The 23,019-nt window shown below is 33.7% G+C and overlaps 1 protein-coding gene across 3 annotated transcripts; it reads left to right on the top strand.

The window, feature by feature from the left end:
* The first annotated feature begins 11,020 nt into the window (after positions 1-11,020).
* Positions 11,021-22,809, top strand: LOC114412359. 3 transcript variants are annotated; one of them, XM_028376209.1, is made up of 11 exons: positions 11,021-11,313; positions 11,398-11,524; positions 11,781-11,882; positions 12,015-12,131; positions 12,624-13,145; positions 13,473-13,837; positions 13,917-14,016; positions 14,126-14,185; positions 14,649-14,732; positions 14,869-14,985; positions 22,248-22,809. In XM_028376209.1, exons 2-11 carry the CDS (start codon positions 11,459-11,461, stop codon positions 22,548-22,550), a joined length of 1,836 nt encoding a protein of 611 aa, XP_028232010.1. In that variant the 5' UTR covers positions 11,021-11,313; positions 11,398-11,458; the 3' UTR covers positions 22,551-22,809. The 3 variants fall into 3 exon arrangements, with proteins under 3 accessions (XP_028232010.1, XP_028232012.1, XP_028232013.1); XM_028376211.1 differs by having other exon boundaries at positions 11,021-11,524; positions 11,784-11,882; XM_028376212.1 differs by lacking the exon at positions 11,398-11,524 and having other exon boundaries at positions 11,022-11,370; positions 11,784-11,882.
* Positions 22,810-23,019: the final 210 nt, after the last annotated feature.

Consider the following 23,019-nt stretch of genomic DNA (forward strand, 5'->3'; position numbering starts at 1 on the left):
CCACATTAATTTTAAAGGAGGAAGTTTCCAAGTAGCACCCACATCTCTACTAACAGTATTGAAATGAAAACACATACCAGCATAACAATCCTTATGAATGAGCAAAAGCTTGGGCTGGAATCTAATGGTGGAGGCTAGATTGCAGGGTAGACTTTCCCCTAAAGACTAAATCATTTCTATCCTTCTAGAGATAATAAACCATAAATCTAAAGAAGGATTACCAGGACCTTGCAGGAGCTATTAAGTGGTTCTTTGTAAGATTAAAACCAATCCAATCTTGCAAGCCCTAATTGAAGAACTTGGTCCAGTGATTGGGGCTAATAAAATCTTTCCAAAACTCCTTTACATACTCACAATCTCAGAGAACATGCGTAATGGACTCCTCCTCAGAGTTGCATCTAGGAAAAGCACTAAAATTAGTCATGTGTCTAGCAAATCTAAACTTGCTTGTGGTTAGGCAGTCATGCACCAAATGCCATAAGAAGAGCTTAACACGTTGAGAGCCATGCCACTTCTAGATGAAGGGGAATAGGGATTACTTTGCACAATACGTGTGTTCATAGGCATGGAAAGATAGTGATATGGTTCTCGAATAGAGAACTTACCGTCTTGAGATCCTCTTCAAAGCGGAATGTCATCATCATTTTTGGTTGGATGACTAATGTGAGATTTACCACAAGCGCATGATTGTCATCAAGCAATAAAATTATGGACTCATAGGAATTGTGTTTTTGGCTTTGTATTTTCATAATTTAATCAAAATTAAACAAAAGGGAAGATTTGATTGGATGAGAAAATATTTGAGATTAAAAAAGATTAAATTTAAGATAAAAGAAAAGATATAAGATAAAGATAAAGCAAATATTTGAAAAGATTGAAATCAATAATAAGAAAACATCCAAGATTGGGTTTCACACGAAGATTTCCTATTGATCTAACCTTTTAACCTCTTGTCAGTTCTCTTTGAAGGTAATTTACTTAAGGTAACCTTTGTTCCTTCTCAGGATACAAAGATGTATCTAATTGAATTAATCCATACTCTCATGGTAGTTATGTTTAATTAAACCTATAACTTCTTTGTTAATTCATTTATTCCTCAAATGATTAAACTTACTCTCATGATTTAGTACCTAAGTTCCTCTCCTACGGGTCCAACAATTAGATTCATCTCTTAGATCTTCCTTGAGCATCCATGATTATGAAAAATGGTGGCCAAACACTTTGCATAGATAAAATCAATAGAAGAGAAGTCAAGATGAGAAAAAAAAAAGAACATAAGATAAATCAATTAAGCATCAATAGTTTTCAAGGGCTAAGCCCCAATCCTATAACAAAATGACTACTCATTCATGATCATAAAAACAACAGAAAATAAAAGACATACCAAACCAAAACAGAGTTCAAGATGAAGATGATCCTCCATTCTCTCTCTCTAAACTTTAAGCTAATCCAAATTTGAGTCACTGATCCTAATTAAAATGCTCAATTTAAAGAGAATGGGTTAAGGAAAAGATAAAGATTTAGGCCCAAATTACAATCAAAATCGCAAAAGAGAAGATTTTAAACTTGACGTAGGTTATGGCCATGACCTAAAATGTCATGTTCATGACATTTTGCTATCAAAATGTGAAACTATAAGTTAGATCAAGGCACAACCATGATTCTTAATGTCACGATTGTGACATATGTCAGTGGAGATCAACATAATCATAACCATGACTTTGGATGTCATGGCCATGAAATATGCTAGGTGACCCGATTGTACTTTTCTTGTAATCTTCAAGTGTCTATATGTTCTTAACTTCAATTTTTGGTGTCACCATGCATCTTTCTCCTTGATTTGATGTCTTGGAACTCAAGATACAACCTTGAAACATGATAATACCAAAAGCGTAACTGGTTCAAAAAAGAAATGAAAATCAATTCAAATGCAAGATAAATGAGTCCTAAATATAAGAATATGCAACATTTTCTAAGTGAAATTATATGCATGAATGGTTTAAAATGCAATGCATCAATGACTAACCGAAGCAATCAAAGAGTATACGTTAGGTGGTAGGAGAATATTAAGCACATTCCATCTCCAATCATCCCTGGATCCATAAGCTGAAACAAGATAATTCTACTCATGACTAGGAATGTTATCCAACGTCATGGATTCAAGGGAGTGGATGTCAGGGATCCAACTATCTTTCCAAAACCGAATAGTATTATCACTATTTAAAGACCAAGTTAGATTGCAAGTAGTGTGCTCCAGTTATTGGCCAAACCCTTCCAAATATGGGATGCTTTTGATGGATCTTGATTTGAGGAACCATGGAGGCTCCACAATTATACTTATCCTTGATAACACAAACTCATACGGCACTAGGCTCCTCAATAATGTTCCAACCAAATTTTATGGGAAAAGGCTTGGTTAAGAGTGCAAAGGCTTCTAAAACCAAGTCCACCTTGCACTTTTGGTTTACAAATTGTTATCCGTAAGAGTTGCATGTGGTTGAGTCATCGCTCAATATTGTAATTCTGTACTTTATCTAGAATTAACACTTTGTGTATTACTCTTCCATGAGATAGGTTTACCACCCATGTGTTGGGGGTGTAAGTAAAGTTTTCTAAGTATTGGGATTAAATGGAATGAAAGAACATGATACTGAGGTGATCATGTTATGATGACCATAAAAAAGGATACAAATTGATTTGGTTTGAAGGTAAATCAAGGCAAAACTTAGAAGATGAAGACTATCTCTAAAGACAAGTTATTGAATTTATATGTTCCTCAAAAAGAGTAAAGAAAGGATCATTGAAGGCATGTTGTTTTGATCAAGTATACAACGATGGTTATTAACAGTTTTCCGATAGAGATCGCGAAGATATAGGTGTCAACATCATATATAGTTAATTTGAATAAGTTGTACACTTGTATGAATCTTGTAAATTGACCGTTGACTTGAATTAAACTATAAATAAGCACAACAATAGACATTTTTTCTAGGTTATAAAGATCACATAGAAACCTTTACACCAACATGCCGCACAAGGAAAATGGCTACTGGTTACTAGGACAAAGTATATGTTCAAACCCATACTTTGATGCGATCTACAATTTCTTATCATTTATTTTCTATGATCTATGTTTCATGCAATTCTCTTCTTCTACATTTCTTCTCCAAATTCTATACTCCTTCCAATTTCCATTTACTCTCTAAACCCATACTTCTTTACTTGTTTTTTACTTTTCTGCAACTTTTACATTGTCTTGCATTTCAATTCAATTTACATTTCATTAGCACTTTACTTTCCTGCAACTTTTACATTATCTTTCATTTCAATTTGATTTACTTTTAAAACACTTTATTTTACAAGTCTTTTGATTTAATTTCATTGTAATTTATTCTTTTTAATCAAAATTGATTACATTTACTTGTTTCAGAAAGCATCTATATTATCAAAAAACTATAAATTTACTAGAAAACTACTTTTGTGATATTGATAAAAATGTATTTTTGATCTATAATATGTTAATTTATTGATTATTGAAAATCACATCTATAACAAATTATAATCATCAAAATGAGTATTTTCGATAGTAATACATTATTTTGTTAAGAATTTATGTTTGTTCAATTTATCTCATACTTCCATTAGTTGAAAGTCATATTGATTATTTGTTTCACCAAAAAGAACTCATAATTACAATTTTGTCCCACTAAATAAACTAAGTTGTTTGTGGTTGATTAAAATCAAGAGTGGAAGATCAATTTATTTATTTTCAATTATTAAAACAAATTTCCACCATAAACACCATGAAAATATGGTAACCTGAAGTGTATCGCCCATCACTTGCATTACTTACCCAATTTGCATTTGAGTACCCCTAACAATATAAGTTCATCCTCTAATAGTGTAAACAAGTCCCTTTTCTAAGTGACCTTTTATAATGTATCAAAGAATTCAAACAATTTGCCATTGACTTTCACTAAAAAACTTAAGGAACTAATTTACAACACTAACAAGAAAACATATATCTGGTTATGTCATGGTGAGATAAGTTATGCCATTGACTATTACTACAACGTTTCAAAATTTGGACCAGTCGACAACCTAGTTGAGACACTTGGATTTTGATCAAACTAGTGGATCAATAGTTGAACCACACATATCAGTGAAAGTAATATAAAATATAAATATCTATATTAATTGTGTCATAAATTAATAATTAATCATGATAGTTTTGTAGTAAGTTGATCCATAAAATAATTTTCAAGTCTTTGTTCAATTCTTAAGTGTACCATATTTTTTGCATTTTCATTAAATTTTATATTCTTAAAAAATAATTAATATTGGGTCAACCAGTTCAACCAAAACGATTCATTAGATCAACCAAATTAGGTTATTAATTCAACTATAGAACTGACCAAGTCAAACTGGATTGGATAGAAACAATCCAAGTCAATGACATGACCAATATCACAAGAGACTTGACCCAACCAAACCGATCGAGTCGGTTTGGTTATTAAAACTATGGTCACTAGTGCAAAAAAGAATCCCACACTAGTGCAACAAAGAAAGAGATATAAGAATGACCTAATGGTTAGAAAAAGGGACTTAAGGGCAAAGGGAGAAGGAAGAGGGGAAAGTTCACATGTTTAAATCTCCCACTGACATTTTTAACAAAAATCTAACAAACTAATATTTACATATAAAGAAACAGTCTCTTTAATTTATTCCACATAAAAAATGGGGGGAGGGAGGGGGTAAACAACCCCATCTTTTATAATCAATATAATTTAAACAATTTGTGTTATTCTAAATATTTTATCATTAATGTAATTATTATCATATTTAATGTATTATTTTTTCTCTCTCATGTCATTTATGTGTGAAGTTAAAATTTTATACATGATACCTATAACATATGTCCTATAATATCTTTCTTTATAACACATTTTATTTTATTTTATTAATACAACTTATAAGTATAATACATTAATACTTTAATTTTTTTCCCAATATCTTCATTATAATTGTTAATTAAGATTATAAATAAAGAATGTAATTGTTAATTGAAAAAGTACTTCAAAGTTAATAAATTATAAAAATATTAAAATCTTAATAATTATTGTTTAATTAATTAAAAATTTTATACAATATATTCACTTTAGATACACTGTTCTTATTTATTTTAACTTAATTTTTATTTATTTAATATGATTGAAATATATAAAAAATAATCGTTCAATAATATTTTATTTTTCATTTTAACCAATTACTTAAAGACTAATATTTTAGTTGTTAGATTAGTTACTAAATTTTCAATTACTAAGAAATTCGTTTCTGTTTCAATAAAATTTACTCTTATATTAAAAATTTAAAATAATAAAGAGTATAGGACATGTGTGTGTGTGATAATCAAAATTTTGTAATTTTAATTTTTATAATTTTTAATTAACAACAATACTCTTTATCTAAAATTTTTAATTGAAAATTATAATGTAAATATTGGAAAAGATTTACAAGTATCATATTTATAAGTTCCGCAATGAAGTTTTATATATATATATATATATATATATATATATATATATATATATATATATATATATAACATGAAAGAAAAATGGAACTAAATTAATATGAAATTTTAGCTTTATACATAAATTACACGAGAGAGAAAAAATAATAAATTCATTAATTATGAAATTTAAAATAAGATAGTTGTCTAAATTCTATTTGTTATTAAATATGGAGTTGTTTTGGGGTCAATTATAAAAAAAAAAAAACTAGTGCCAAAAAAGGATTTTAAGATAATTAAGTTGTTTTCAATAATATGCTAGACTAGTTGTGAGCTAATGTAAAAATTCTATTTTTTTCTAATGGAATTGTAGCCGAAACTTTCTAAATATTTGAGTGTTATTTATTTTCTTTTAAATATTTTTTCTTTTATAATATATTTAAAGATTATAAAATTTATATTATAATCAAATAATTTTATTATCCTTACTTTTAAATTGGTAATAATTGGTTTGAGGAATTAAATGGTACTACTATTTGTTATTAACCTTTACCTATAAGTTAAATTTATGAATATTACATAAGGAACAACTTAAATTTTGAGACATACCAATAATTATTTTTCTTTTTACTATTTTTCACATATATTTTTTTCTCTCATCTCAAGTTTGTTTTTCTTGTCATTATTTATTACATGAGTCTTCAATCTACTTTGAGTGTATGAGTCTATTTTTAAATTAATTTATGAGTCTAAACACCATTTTATAAACTTTGAAAAAGCAAATTAAATATTAAGTTGTAACCGGCATTCATCAAAATTTACTTAAATAAATTTTTATAACATAATTAATTGTGATTTTTTAATAAAAAGAATAGTCAATATAGATTATTTAGTATAAATTTATCTAAGTTATATTTGTTTCCCTAACTTCTACCTGATTCCACCCATAAACTATGGTCAGGAGACATTGGTATCCAAATATTGTTTATTTTAATTTCCTAAATGGGTAGTAGTTTATATCAGCTACAAAACTAAAATAGATGTATGCATGTGTTCCTGGAAGTAGTCTATTACATGCATTAGCATTTTTTATTATTATTCTATTATTTCAATTTCCTATCTAATAAGTGTCGTTGATAGTTTTTTAGTTTTTTTTTTTCTAGTTGTAGCAAGGTTGGTGAACAAGTACAGGTGAACGATAACCAGACACAACATTTCCAGAAGCAAGAAACAATTTGTGCCAGATCATGCATATAATTAATCCATAATATTAATATTAATTAATTGTGGATTGTATTAATAATTTCAAATGCAAAAAATATTGCAGCATCCAAGCAGATTTAGTGACCACGTTGCTTGCTTCTTAATCATGTTTCCAATCTTAATCACATGTCTCCAATCGGATCCAGAAATTATTTGCAATTTCGCATTGGGGAATATAAGATATATAGGACATTAAAATTAAATAGATTGGCTCCTGATATTTCACTTACTACGTGCAAGGTAATAAACAATTCAATATATCAGTTATAAAAATAAATAAAAAACAATTCAATATATCAAGAATGGCAGATTATTCTTTTGCAATTTTAATTTGTTATATGGTACGAACAGATTTGATACGAAAGGCTTATGGAAATAAAGTGGTTGGGTTTTAATTATTGGTTGAAATGATAAGTTAAATAAATAAAAATCATACATTTGAGCAGAAATTAAGGGCCATATTTTTCTGGGGGGAATCATGACATTAAAAACTAGAGACACGAGGAAATAAAAAAATACATCTCCAAGAATAGTTAGGGGATTTTTTTTCATCTGTCATTTTTTTTTTTACACCCAGTGTATTTTTTATAATTTTAACATTATTCTTTTTACATCCAACATATTTTTTTCTTCCTATAAAATTGACAATCTGTATGGTCTATAAGATTGACAATCTTTAATAATATTTATATAAATATATTAATAAATAACATTTTTCTTAAACAATATTACCTATTTTTGTTATTTAACTAAATTTTCAAAAAATTACATTATAAAAATTTCCAAATTTTATTATTTAATTATTTTATAAATAACTATTTTAATACTTTTAAATAATTAAATTTATTTAAAAGTATTAAAATAGTTATTTATAAAATAGTTAAATAAAAAAAATTTAATTTATACATTGATTTTAAAATATATAAAGTAATAAAATAATTATTTATAAAATAATTAAAATATATAAAAGTATAACTTATACGGTTTGACAATCCGTATACCATTTTGCATGATTTATTGGGATTGTCAATTCATATGGATAAAACACGATAAAAAAAAAAACAAACTTATCATCAATGACACATCGATACTCATAGCGGTGGAGGAAAAGACACTCACGGAGGAGGAGAAGAGATTCACAGAGGAAGCATAAATTAAATACAACACGAGGAGGAGGAGAGACTCGCAAAAGAAGAGAAGAGACACACAAATGAACATGGGTACACAATGGAGAGGGATGGTGTATTTCAACTTTTAAGTGAATAACAAATTTGGTATTTCACATTATTTGCCAAGGGTAGAAGAAAGAATGACTAGTGCAGGAAGAATATCCCATAGCTAGGATAATAAATTGGGAGTGACAAATAGGGAGATAAGGGATTTTCCTTGCAAATACCTATGTTCGGAGTAAAACTCTTCAAGGCTTCACTATTCAAAGAAGATGGATAGGGTGGATAATTTCTTAATAAGTATTTATAGGGGAAAAATAAAAAAAATGAAATAATTTTTTTATAAGTTAAAATTAATTTATGTATAAGTTAATTTGTAAGAATTCTTTCATATAAACTCTTCAAAAGTTGATTTTTAACTTATGCATAAGTTAAATTTAATTAATAAAAAAATTATTTAATTCTTTTTATTTTTTCTCTTATAAGTGTTTATGAAGAAAGACACAAGACTGTAAGTCATAAATCTTCTCAAGGTGAATCTTAATAGTCATCCATCCTTTAGAGATTTCTTCTTGTGTTAATCATGAGTTAAATAAATATATAGTTCATAACAAAAAAAAATTAACATGAAATTTATGATTATAGTAATTCACAAAACATTATATCTAACAAAAAATGTTTAACCAAACAATTCAACCTAGTGGGTCAACCCAACTTGATGCATCTCTTCTTGACCTATTGGATTCATAGATTAAAAAATTGACTCACAATACTCATCTCAATTCATTTTGGCGGGTTAAATAAATTAATCCACCAAATTCAATTCAATTCTACATTCCTATCACTATTAATTGCGAATTATATATATATATATATATATAGTGATCGATCGTTAAAATTGCATTTTACATTTATATATTATCGAATGAATTGATTACTTATAATATAGAGAGGTAAGATAAAAACAAAAACAGTATGCGTCAGAGAAAGTTAGTCCTAGGTTTGACTCGTAATTTATCATTAAATAAAAATATACTAAATGATACCAAAAACTTTTAGTAGCAAAATAACTTATGAATAAAAAATGTGCTTTATTTTTTAACTTACATCTTTCTCTAATCGGGATTGATTACTATGAATTTGTAGTGTAGTGAAAAAGTGTATAATAAAAAACTCTTCTCTTATTAAATAGCACGTTGGCTTGCTTACTTCAAAAGGCATTTTAGTTAATGCTTTTGAATAAGGTATCAAGCCGATCCAGGATATCAATAAGGAAATGGATATGCATGTATCAGCTTCATTAATGATCTGCTTATGATTAATTAATATGGACATTTTAATTGAATAAATTATTTACTTGATGGTCCCTCTAGACTTTTTGGCTAGTGGTACTTAAGGACGATGCCTTTGAAAGTTTAGTTGTTATCACATGCCCCGACAAAGCTCACTCAATTCTTTCATTCACTTGTTTCTCCTTTATTTCCTTGAAATTATTGTTTTTTTAACATAGCTAAAGTGAAAGTAGGGAATTTTCACCTTTCAGCACGAAAAGTGAAAATAAATAAATAAAAAATGTCCAAAATTAAAAATTTGTTTAAGTAATTTTAAACTTTGATAACAATAATAATTTTAATATAAGTAATAATGATTTATGTCTCTTAACTAAGTGATTCAGAATTCGCATTTTAATTGGTCCTTGAATATAAAATAAACTATGTTAGAAGAAGAATACCTATTTTATGTACACTCATGGTCCCAACAAAGATTAATCATTATTTCTAACAAAAATTATTTTATATCAATATCATGGTAAAAAAAAAAATTGACTTGACATTGATAATTATTAACTTGTATTTCAATGGCTAAGGAATTCACTATGTTTCTCAATTTAGTTATTTGCTTGCTTTAATTGTATACCAATAAATAAATATAATAAAATGGTGATTAGTGAAGAATTTCTTTGGTGAAAATTATTGATATATGGGTGGAAAATAGTAATACAGATTTATAACAACTAATCATTTAAGTATATTAAGTTGAATCAAACCTGCTCCAAAACAAAGTGAAACATAAGGAGAACAAGAAAGTGAATAGAGTACACTATTATTAATATTTAGAATTTATGAGTGCCACTTAATGTGGGGAATGTGAGATAGAACGCGATGAAAAAGAAAAGAGAGGAGGAGAAACTGGCAAAACAAAGAAAGAGAGGGAGAGAGAGAATAAGGGGAAAAGGTGGGTTGCACGTTAATTCATTATGAAAGCGGGTTGTCACCCTCACTTTCACAATTCACACACAATGCGAAAGGCAAAAAGTGCATCCTTCACACGCAATCACATACATCTCTCTCTCCCTTTTCCATTATCTCTCTCTCACACAAACACAATATCTGCATTACTGTTCACAATGCATCAAATTCCATGCCCACTCTCAAAGAATGCTCCCAAAGTATTAAATATTCCTATTACAAATCAAGATAATATATATATATATATATATATATATATATATATATATATATATATATATATATATATATATATATATAATCAAAATTATTATTAAGGATATTTCTTGACAGAGAATCAAAGACTAATATTCTAAAATATTAAAATTTATTTAAGAATTTGACAGTTTTTAACATAGTTTTTTTGTACACAAGAATCTTAAGATCAAAACAATACCTAAAATAAAACAAAAATCTGCATGCATAATTAATTAAGGGTTATCAAGAAATTTCACTAAGACTAAAACATAAATTGTTGTCAAGAAAAGTTTAACTTGTATGTATATGAACGTAAAAAAAATTACAGAAATTAATAAAAAATTTTATGATATAAATTTAAGATAATTATTATAAAAATTAACAAACCTAGTATATATCATAATTTGTTATTAGATGACATGTTACATTACTTAAAAGAAATAAAAATAACATTTATGTGATGTTACACTTACAAAACTGTTGCAAATAAAGGATTACATTGCAATAGTAGAAAAATACTATTAATTGGTTTAGATTAAGATTGTTATTTTCTTTATTTGTTTGTCTATTTATTTGATATTTGATGGTTAATTTGAGTGAAAAAGAGGTTGGTTGGTGGTAGGTACTGAAACCAAGTGGAAGAAAGAAGGCTTTACTACTAGGAAGCCAGAAACTGGACAACCTCAACCTCGTCGTTTTGCTTCTTCTTCTATTTCTCTGAGCTTTTGTTGTTACTGTCTTTAACTCTTTTCGAGATTTGTCATCACAACACCAACACCAGAACCAACAATATTATTGTTAATATTATCAATACGCACAAAACCATAAAAACCTTTCTTTTTGCACTCTGCATTTTCTTCACTTCCCGCTCCCTCAATCGTTTGTATGAAAACCTTCTTCTGTCTCATTCATTCATAACACTTCCCGCTTTTGCAATTTCGTAAGTAACTTTTTTTTTCTGAAGCAGATATTGCACTTTTCTTCACTCTTCCGCGTTTCGCGAGAAAGAGAAAGTTGAACGAGCCACAATGAATACCAGAGCACGCACCACTCTTCACTCAATGAAACCTCCTTTAAATGATACTCCTATGAAAGTAACTTCTTCTTCTTTTTTTCTTTTTTTAAATTTTGAAAACAAAGCTTGATTTTGAAGCATAAACTAAGAGCTGGTTAAAGCTTAAAGGTGTGTGCTTTTCCAAATCTAAACTGGGTCGTTGAGCTTCTCTCACGAAACGAATAATTTAGTTCTTTATTTGAAATGTTTCACTTTATGGTTCTTTTTTGGCGATTGAAGAAAATTGAGTTTTATTTTGTGAGAATGATTTTTTGTTTATTGGTGAATTCGGAAAGCAGGGGAAGATGGAAACTGGAGGAGGGAAGAGAGCAATGGGTGGTGGGCACAAGAACGGGCGTCGGTCCAATCGAGAAAGGAAAATGGCTTTGATCCAAGATGTACTTTGAATCTTCCTCAAACCATGTTATTATTACAACGTTGTGTTCCTTTTTGTTCTTTTCATTCATGGTTTTGGTTCGTTCTGCAAAATCACTAGTGGTTCATGTTTTCAAGGTTGGTGGAAAATGCAGGTAGATAAGTTGAAGAGGAAGCTCAGACATGAGGAGAATGTTCATAGAGCATTAGAAAGAGCATTCACAAGGCCCTTGGGATCTCTACCCCGTCTTCCTCCTTATCTTCCTCCATATGTTAGTCTCTCTCCCTCTTGCATGTTTTGTTGTTCAATCACACAGGAGTTTGAGGCAATGAGTTAATTCACTCATTCACTGTATCAATCTTGATCGAAGCATTGTGAGTGCTTTTCTCGGTAGAAATTTGAACATTGGTTCGTCATATTAGTCTTCGGCTAGACCCAAGTCCTGATGGTTGAATAATAGTATTTGCATAACTTTCTTTTATTATTATTAAAATATAGATATAATTTTTTAAGTATTTTTTATATTATTTAATAATTTGAATTGAAGTTTCACTTCAATAATCAGCATAATAAAGTTTTGCATTAAACATCAACACAAGTTAATGAGGTAAAATTCTAATTCTAATTCTAATTGAATAAGGGTACCAAAAGTACCTAAGGAATTGAATTGAATTTTTGTTCTTATAATTTTTATTGTTGTTGTTTTGATTTATGGATACAAGGAGAGTAATGAGGAGTGTGTGTGTGTGAGTATTTGTTTCAGACATTGGAGCTTTTGGCTGAAGTAGCAGTGTTGGAAGAGGAGGTGGTAAGACTTGAAGAGCAGGTTGTGAATTTTAGACAAGGTTTATATCAGGAAGCGGTGTACATTTCCTCAAAGAGAAATGCAGAGAATTTGAATGACCCTATTGACCAAAACACCATAAGGAGTTCCAAGCATCAGAGATCAAAATCCATGTCTCAAAGTGAGTTCAATTCAACTATGATGGGTAAGCCTCAGCCTTCTCTTGCCAGAAGTGCTTCCAGCAGAAAGCTAATGTTCTCCTCTGACACTGGCAACGACCACACCGGGAAACTAGTCCACGGGAAGCAACTGCACAGAAAACAAGATTCATTCTCATCTATCCCAGAAGATGGGAGGGGAAAAGAGAATCGATCGTTTGGTAACTTTGTGAAGGATAAGCAATCACCAGAGAAGAAAACAACCAAAGTTGTTACTGCAATAAAGAAATCTCCACTCAAGCAAGAATCGCCTGAGAAGTGCATGGATCACTTGAAGTTACAGGTAATTTGAGTGGAGATTCTAGTTAGTGTGTGTTTGGAACTGCTTATTTATTTCTTTTCTTTTCTTTTCTTTTTATTGACAAATGTTAGTTGTTAATTGTTAGTTTTTGTTAGTGGGAGAATTCGAACTCACGAGTCACGACCTCTCCTGCCCTCCCTTCTTGCTTCATCACTAAGCAAACTTTATATCCCTGGAACTGCTTATTTCTTCGAGCTAACAATATAAGTGAATATTTCTTCAAAATAAGCTGAACCAAACATGTATTTAGTCTTTGATATGATTGTGCTGCCCATTCAATAACATTCTTTTTTGTTTTTGATTTTCCAGCTGGATTGGAGATTAGCAGATCATGAAAGGGCTCAAAGTTCTTCAAGTTCTTCAGATGATAAGGTGTCAGAAATTGATAGCACACCCAATAGAGTTTCTGAGGATATTGTCAAGTGCTTGTGTTGCATATTTGTGAGAATTGGTACATCCAAGGACAAATTTGGGGAATCAAAAACAGCTTCACGTTCTGTATCAGCTTTCAACCAATGCAGCAAGGAAAAGGATCAATCCTGTGATCCTTATGGTATCTGTTCAGAATCCAAAACAAGAGAAGTCGGTCCATATAAAAGTTCATGTGAAGTTATAGCTACCACTGTTGATATGAACCGAACAACAAATGCAGTGTTTCTGATCCACAGATTAAAGTAAGTAGTTATAGACGGTTATTAACTGCTTTGGTTGATGATACCATTAGTACCTATCTAATCTTGCTGACAAATTCAGGTTCCTACTTGGGAAACTAGCCTCTCTTAACTTAAAGGGTCTTACTCATCAGGAAAAACTTGCATTCTGGATAAACACTTACAATTCCTGCATGATGAATGTAAGACACCTTTCTCCACTGATTTACTACATCTCATTACAATGCAACACTTGAAGGGACTTTATATGCTGTGAGTCAACACATTAAAACTTTGCTTTCAATGTTGTAGGCATATTTAGAGCATGGCATACCTGAGAGTCCAGAAATGGTTGTAGCATTAATGCAGAAGGTACGATGATTATTATTATTAATATTATTATTGTTGTTGTTGATGATGATGATGTTGTTAAACAAGAATATTCAAAGCAGTAGAAGCATTGCTGGTCCTCCTGTCTAACTTGCAGTGATTGTTATATGCTGCTAAAAAGTACTAACCCTGAACCCTATGGTTATTAGCCACAAAATCCAATAAACAGAAAGAAAATAATAAAAAAATAAAACAAAACAAATCATTAGACTCAATCTGGCCATGTGTCCCTTCCCATCCTATAATAGATTCTAATGTTAGCTATATCTGACATTAAACCATGTTCAGATTGTCCCTATGAAATTGGTTAAAAGGCTAAATTAATGTAATGCTATAGGCAATTTCAAATTTAGTTCTAAAACATTATTTAAGCATGTATCAATATCAATATATATCTCTAAATCAAGGTCCAAGTTAACTAAGATATGGAAATGCATTGTGTCAGGCAACGATTGTAGTGGGAGGCCAGTTGCTCAATGCAATCACAATAGAGCATTTTATCTTGAGACTGCCTTATCACCTCAAGTTTGTAAGTGCAATAATCTTGTCCTTTCTTTTGAATTTAGAGTTTAGACAAAAATAAAGTTGAAGTTCTTATTGTGCTTTATACTGCAATGTCCTAATAAGATGTTAAAATTAATCCCTTAATTGGCTTCCTGCAACAGACCTGTCCAAAAGCTGCAAAAAATGACGAGGTTAAAGCACCAGGCATATTTGGTCTGGAATGGTCTGAGCCCTTAGTAACATTTGCACTTTCCTGTGGAAGCTGGTCTTCACCTGCAGTATGTTTTTCTATCTCACTTTAGCAGACACTATTATTTTATTATGTTTACACCAATTAATTATTTTTGAGCTATAGCTACCATTTTAGAATGTTACCAATCTCATGTGTTCCGCACCCAATTGTTAAAGTTCATATATTCTTAAAACAGAGAGATGAGAGAGAGACATATAGAGAGAGAGAGAGAGAGAAAGTGGACGAGTGAGAGAGACAGATAGAAGGCGAGCGAGTGAGACACAGCGAGGGAGAGTGAGAGAGACAGAGAGAGAGAGAGAGAACCAGAGAGAGCGAGAGACCTGGACAGCAAAAGGACAGCAAAGAGGACGACCTGGTTTAAGGGATAATCATGGAGGGAGAGTAGATGACAAAGTCAACGCCCGCAGCCGGAGTCGAGACAATCTACAGGAAGGAAAGTGGATTCCAGTGAAAAGTAGAAGAAAGGCACCTTCGAAGAACTTTCCCGTTGTCCGAAGGAATATAGAGGAGCTGAAAGCCTCTCACAAGACCACTGCGAGAGTAACGCAAGCATCTTCGTGGAGGGAGAAGTTGGATGTAACCTCATTCTACTTTTCCCGATTCCCTGAGGAGGTCCGTGAAAAAGACCTGTGGAAGATTTTTCAGGAATGGGGAAAAGTGTGGGAGGTTTTCATACCACAGAAGAGGAACAAACAAGGCCATAGATATGGTTTTGTGCATTTCAAAGGGGTAGAGGATGGGGATAGGTTGGAGAGAATTCTTGGCAACAACATATACATACAGGGGATTAAGATGTTTGTTAACAAGCCTAAATACCAGAGGGGAGGTAACAGGGTACATAAGTCAATGGCAGGTCTTTATCATACAACAGATTCAACACCGAAGGAGTTCGACACGCCTGAACTGAAGAGCAATCAGGTGCCTATGGGCACGAAACTGAGATCATATGTGGAGGTGGTCAAAAATCGTAACAAGGAAGGGGAGGACAGGCAAGGACCCACGTCTGCAAATGGGTCAACAACGGTGAACACAGGGCCCGTAAAAATCCAGACGACCAAAGAAAAAACCAAATGGCTGGACAAGGCTTGGGTGGGCCATTTAAAAAATAAGGGTATTGTCGATAGGGTGGAGGAGGAGCTACAGGGAATGCTCGGGGTGGAGGTGAAGACTGCGTATTGGGGCGACGATATGGTTATTCTCTATGACCTGGAAGAAGAAACGGTTAACGGGCTCAATCTCAAAGAACAAAAGCATGGAGGGTCTCCTTTCTTCTCTGTGCAGAGATGGAAGCCGGAGATGTTGCCTTCATACAGGCTAACATGGCTTTGTATTTGGGGGGTGCCCTTGACTGTTTGGGACGCAGAGAATCTAGCAAGTATTGTATCGATCTGCAGGGAACTCATCGAGCTCGATACGGCGACGGAGGATAGGACGCATTTAGACATGGCGCGGGTCTTAGTTCGGACGAATGAAAAACCGCCCATAGATCGTTCGGTGCTGGTTATGGTGGACGAAATCCAATACTCCTTATATGTGCGAGAGGAGTTTGAGGCTGGCTGGGGAAGAGGACAGCGGGTTGAGGACGAGGTCCGGTTTTCGCCGTCACCTTTTTCTACGGCCATAGTAGATTCCGATACTGAGCCACATATTCATGGGCCAAATAGATTTTCTCCCGGAAGCTTCTCCGTCAGCTCCGTCGGTGGGTCGTCCACTAGGACGCGGCTGTGCATGGTGGAACGTCGCCGGAGACGGAGGAACTCAGGCTTCTCTCCCAGTCGCCATCAGTGTGAGACCCCGCCAGGTGCTGACGTGTCACCTTCAGGCCGTCACGTGCCTCTGGCAGCGTCTGGGCGCTCGACACCTGCCTGCGTGGGACAACAGGACAGCAACGGCCCCCTAATCCCGGACTTTCGTGGGGAAGGGAGGATAGACTCTAGGATGCTCTGTCATAGCCAGCAGCAGTTGCCTTTTCTGGAAGTGAACGTTGATGGGAAAAGCCAAGAGAATTTATTAGAAGTCAATACCCCTTGGGTACAAAGGAATGAACCCTCAGTCACTAGCCCCAAAGCCTTTTTAGGGGTCAAACACGGGTCAAACCCCACATGCCCTTTTGAAAAGCTTTCCCCAAGTTTGAGGGAGGGAGCCGTGGACCATAATTTGGGCCTCATCAATATCAGCCCAAGTTCCAAAGGTAACCAGACCCCTTCAACCTTCAAGGTGTATGTTAGAAGAAAGGGGTCTGCTACAGTAAACCATGTGGCCCATGAAAATTGTTATACGGGAAGTTATAAGGCTGCCCCTGCTTCGTGGACTAAGGACCTTGGGAGTAATCTTTTTAAAAATGGGGAGGAGGTGATTCTTCAGTCCTCAGAATTTGTTGGGAGGACCTCTAAGCAAGATAGCTCCTCACAAACCCTTGCCTCCAATAACAGCTTCATTAACAGTGACTCTGAGTCTGAAGAGGATTTCCATAGGGAGATAGCTAGAGAGTTGGGTGTGGCCTGTGATGATAGAAACACCTGTAAGGAGAAGAGGAAACATGGTGTTATTAATAGCAGCATTTCCCTTAAATCAGCAGCAGTAGTGATGGGAATGGAGCAACCTGAACCATGAATATTTTGTCTCTCAACTCTAGAGGGCTGGGTAGTGGAGTCAAGAGGTCAGCAATTAGAAAGCTAACCATGGCCAATAACGTTGATGTTCTATGTATACAGGAAACTAAAAGGGAGTTCTTTGATAAAAGTCTTTGCCAATATATGTGGGGGGATGGAAATGTCACTTGGGAATTTGTCCCCTCCATCAATGCAGTAGGAGGTTTGCTGAGTATCTGGAATAATGAGTCTTTTGTTGTGGATAAAAGGGTGGTTGGTAAAGGATTTATTTTGTTAGAAGGCACGTGGTCTAAAGAAGATATAAGGGTTGGCATCATCAATGTCTATGCTCCTTGTGATTTACAAGGCAAGAGAGAGCAGTGGAATGAGATAAAACACCTTAAATCCTCTTCTCATGTCCACCTTTGGTGCATTCTGGGTGATTTTAATTCCATAAGATACCAACATGAGAGAACGACTGCATCCCAATCAGTGGGGAGCTCTACCAGCATCACTGAGTTTAATTCTTGGATTTCGGATATGGAGGTTGAGGAGGTTAGGTCTGTTGGGAGATTCTTCACTTGGTGTCGACCCAATGGGGTTGTCATGAGCAGATTGGACATATTTCTTCTTTCTGACGAGTGGCTGTCCCAATGGCCAGATTCTACTCAATTCGTGTTGGATAAAGACTTCTCGGATCACTGTCCCATCCTTTTAAGGTCTAGAGCCAATGATTGGGGTCCTAAACCTTTCAAGGTAATGGATTGGTGGCTGCAGGAAAAAAGCTTTCAGAATTTGGTAGTTCACAGCTGGAGTAATTATCATCTTAGTGGTTGGGGAGGTTTTGCTCTCAAACAGAAATTAAAGCTCATCAAGACTCATATAAGGCAATGGAGTCTTCAAAATGGTGGTGTCACATCTGCTAAAATCCAAAATCTAAAGAAGGATCTCAATGCTTTGGAGGCTGGAGTCAATGGGTCAAATATGTCTCAAGCTGAAATGGAGCTCAAAAAATCCTTGCAGGAACAGCTATGGGCAGCAGCTACAGCTTATGAATCTATGATGAGGCAGAAATCTAGAGTGAAGTGGATAAAAGAAGGGGATTCAAACTCAGGTTATTTTCATAGATTGATTAACCATAGAAGGAGGGTAAATGCTTTTCAAGGCTTGCTCGTGGAGGGAGAATGGATCCATGACCCCAGCAGAATTAAGAGGGTAGTTCTCTCACATTTCAAAGAGAGATTCTCAGAACAGAACCATCATAGGCCAACTCTGGATGGGATTCAATTCCCTTCCCTTGACCAAGGACAGAATGACAGCCTTGTCGCCAGATTTTCTAAAATGGAGATCAAAGCAGCAGTGTGGGCTTGTGGAGGAGATAAAAGCCCTGGCCCGGATGGCTTGAACTTCAACTTCATTAAGAAATTTTGGGAAATCCTAAAACCTGATGTTTGCAGATTCCTGGATGAGTTCTACATCAATGGAAGATTCCCCAAAGGAGGCAATGCTTCCTTCATAGCCCTCATCCCCAAGATTCATAACCCCTAATCCATTAATGATTATAGACCTATATCCCTCATAGGGTGTGTCTATAAAATTCTGTCTAAAATATTGGCTAATAGGCTTGCTCATGTCATACATCATCTCATTGATGAAAGACAAACTGCTTTCATGAAAGGAAGGCACATCCTTCATGGAGTGTTGATTGCTAATGAGATTATAGCTGAAGCCAAATCCAAAAACAAATCTTGCATGGTCTTTAAAGTTGACTTTGAAAAAGCTTATGACTCAGTTTCTTGGGGTTTTTTAAATTATATGATGGTGAGAATGGGTTTCTGTGATAGATGGAGAAATTGGATCTATGGCTGCTTGTCTAATGCAACCATCTCTATTTTAATTAATGGCAACCCCACCACAGAGTTTGTGCCTGAGAGAGGTTTAAGGCAGGGAGATCCCCTTGCACCTTTCCTTTTTAACATAGTAGCTGAGGGCCTCGCTGGATTGATAAGGACTGCCATATCTAAGAATCTGTTCTGCGGCTATCAAGTGGGGAGCAAAAAGGAAGAGGTTAATATTCTGCAATATGCAGATGATACCTTGTTCTTTGGTTCTGCAACTACTGCTAATGTTAGAGTTATGAAATCTATCTTGAGAATCTTTGAGATGGCATCTGGTCTCAAGATCAACTATGCTAAAAGCCAATTTGGTTGTATGGGCAAATCTGAAACTTGGTGTAGGGAGGCAGCTCGGTTTCTGAATTGTGGTCAGCTGCAGTTCCCTTTTTCTTACCTTGGAATTCCTGTGGGGTCGAGCTCTAGAAGCTGGAATGTATGGCAACCTCTCATCAACAAATATGAAGCTAAGCTTGCAAAATGGAAGCAGAGATGTCTTTCTATGGGAGGCAGGATAACTCTCATCAATTCTGTCCTAACAGCCCTCCCTATCTACCTTCTCTCTTTTTTTAGAATCCCTAAAAAAGTGATCCATAAGGTAGTTTCTATTCAGAGGAACTTTTTGTGGGGGGGTGGTAAAGAGACAGCCAAGATACCATGGGTAAGTTGGGATATTGTTTGTCTTCCCAAGAATAAAGGAGGGCTGGGGATCAAAGATTTACCCAAGTTTAATGAGGCCTTGATTGGTAAATGGGGATGGGACCTGGCTAATAACTAGAATCAGCTTTGGGCTAGAGTTTTGATGTCTAAATATGGTGGGTGGAATGCTTTATGTTCAGGAAGAAACAGTGCAGACTGCTCTCCTTGGTGGAAGGATCTAAAAGCTATATTCCAGCAGCAGCATAACCATAGTAGCCTCATCAATAACATGAGGTGGAAGGTGGGTGATGGGGTCAGGATCAGCTTTTGGAAGGATAAATGGAGAGAAGGAGACCTAACTTTACAAGCCAAATACCCAGCGTTGTACCAGATCAGTACTCAGCAGAATCATTCAATCAACTCAATGGGTCTCCTAGTTGATAACAGATGGGAATGGCAATTTCAGTGGAGGAGAAATTTGTTTGAGCATGAAATTGGTTCAGCAGTAGAGTTCATGGCAGATATTGAGCATGTTCATATACAACCTTCATCTAGGGATCTTCTTTTATGGAGGGCTGATCCTGGTGGTTCTTACACAACAAAGTCAGCTTACACTCTTCTGAAGGCTGAGGACAGACAAGCTTCTGAAGACAACGCTTCCAAGATCATTTGGAGTTTAAAAATTCCACCAAGAGCAATTGCGTTTGCCTGGAGAATTTTCAAGAATAGATTACCTACCAAGGATAATCTAAGGAGGAGACATGTGGAGTTGATTTCTTTTAATTGTCCTCTCTGTGATATGGAAGAGGAATCTGTAGGTCATGTCATGTTTTCTTGTATTAAAACTAGAAATCTATGGTGGGAAATCCTGGGTTGGGTCAATAGAGTGGGTCCTTTCCCATTAGAACCTAGATATCACTTTTTGCAATTCTGTTTTTGGAGTGGGAAAACCTTAGTTGAGAAAAGATGGCAAGTGCTATGGATAGCTTTATCCATGACTATTTGGAAGCACAGAAATTCTCTGATATTCAAAAACCAGATTTTCAGCCCCCAAAAAGTCATGGATGAGGCTCTATTCCACACTTGGTCATGGTTAAGATGTATGGAGCAAGATTTTCACACTCATTTTAATCAGTGGTCTGTCAGATTGAAGGAGGAAATGTCGTAGGAATGTTTCTCTGCAGGGTTCCCAGCTTCTGTGCTGGTTTTTTAGTTGGGTTTGGCAGATTCTGCCTTTGTATCTATTTGGTTTTGTCAGTATAGCTAATACTGACCTATTATTAATACATCTATTTTTGCTGTGCAAAAAAAAAAAAAAATTTGTTCCGCACCCAATTTTTCTTGAATCAATTTGGATTGGAAATTCTTTTGTACAGCTTAACATTATCAGGGGTGTTAGTTTGATTGTGAGAAATTTGAAATTAATTCCACATTGCAGACAGGAACAAAGAATGAAAATTTGGGTTAATCTGGGAGACATTTGAGAGCATCATAGCACGACAAATAAAAGACTAGAATGTTTTTCAGATTCCACTTTTACATTTTTTACTGTTAGGATAAATAACGATGTTGGGTATTGTAATTGATATTGTTATTTTGAATCACTAATCGATTAGTAGACTTTATAGTTAGCAACTTGAGAACTACTAGGGACCACCTAGTGGTGGGATTGAAGTAGAATGGTAAATACATAAGAATTTAGATTAGATCCTCATTGCTACCATGGTATATTAAGAAAATACTTTATTTGTTATTTTATAAAGATAAAAAAACTAATAAATAAATGAAAAAAATAATAATTTTATAAAATTAACTTTATTATTAATATTACATTAAAAAGTTAAAGTGATACTTATTAAAAGTATTAGTGGAAAAAAATAATTAATATTATATTTAAAATGACACTTATTTTGAAATAATTTTTTTTTTCAAATATAATACTTATTTTGGGACAAAAAGATAACTTATGAGTTAGGAACTTGCTCATCAGTGTAGAAACATTAAGTACATCTTTATTAAAAAAAAATTGTCATTTCTCAAAAAAGCACGAGTTAAATGTTTTTTCTATTTCCAATATAATAAACATTCTCTTTTTTAATAAAAAGCTTTTTATTTTTGTTTTCATAACCAATGTCACATACCAACTCCTTTTTGGTTTTTAATAGGTGAGAGTTTATACAGCATCACAAGTTGATGAAGAGTTAGAAGCAGCAAAGAGGGACTATTTACAGGCTTCTGTTGGCATTACAGAAACAAACAAGTTAATAATCCCCAAGTTGTTGGACTGGTATTTATTGGACTTTGCAAAGGACTTGGAATCTTTATTGGATTGGGTGTGCCTCCAACTTCCTGATGAAATGAGAAAGCAAGCAATTGAATGCCTTGAAAGAAGGGGAAGAGATTCTCTTTCACAAATGGTACTAATGATGCCCTATGATTTCAGTTTCAGGTTGCTTTTGCACCAATAAGTTATGAGAGGTTTTACTTTATCATCTTTGGTGTGGTGGGTTTTTTTTTTTTTTTTTTTAAATTGGGTGGTTCACACCGAAAGTACATAAGCCAAAGCATGTGATGTTTTTCATTTGGGAATGGGTTTTGGCATTTAGGTTATGCAATTGGGTAGTTATGCTTTTAGGAAATATACATAGAGATGGAGGTTTATTAGACATTCATTTGGCAGCAAACGTTTTGCGATTCATAATAATCGTATATATTGCTTTTTTAACACCATGGGACCAAAAGGCAATACAGCTATAAACATTAAATAGAGAAGTGCCGCTTAGGTTCATAACTACTTGTAATTCTATAAACCACATTTACATAAATGCAGGCACTTATGCATTTGCAGCCACTTATTTCTTAGTTTGCTACAGCGTAACAGTAAAGTAGCACAATTAGTATATCTATAACGTAAAAATCAATCATCCATATTAGCTC

Source organism: Glycine soja, chromosome 5, assembly GCF_004193775.1.
Source record: "Glycine soja cultivar W05 chromosome 5, ASM419377v2, whole genome shotgun sequence".
NCBI classification, from domain to species: Eukaryota; Viridiplantae; Streptophyta; class Magnoliopsida; order Fabales; family Fabaceae; genus Glycine; species Glycine soja.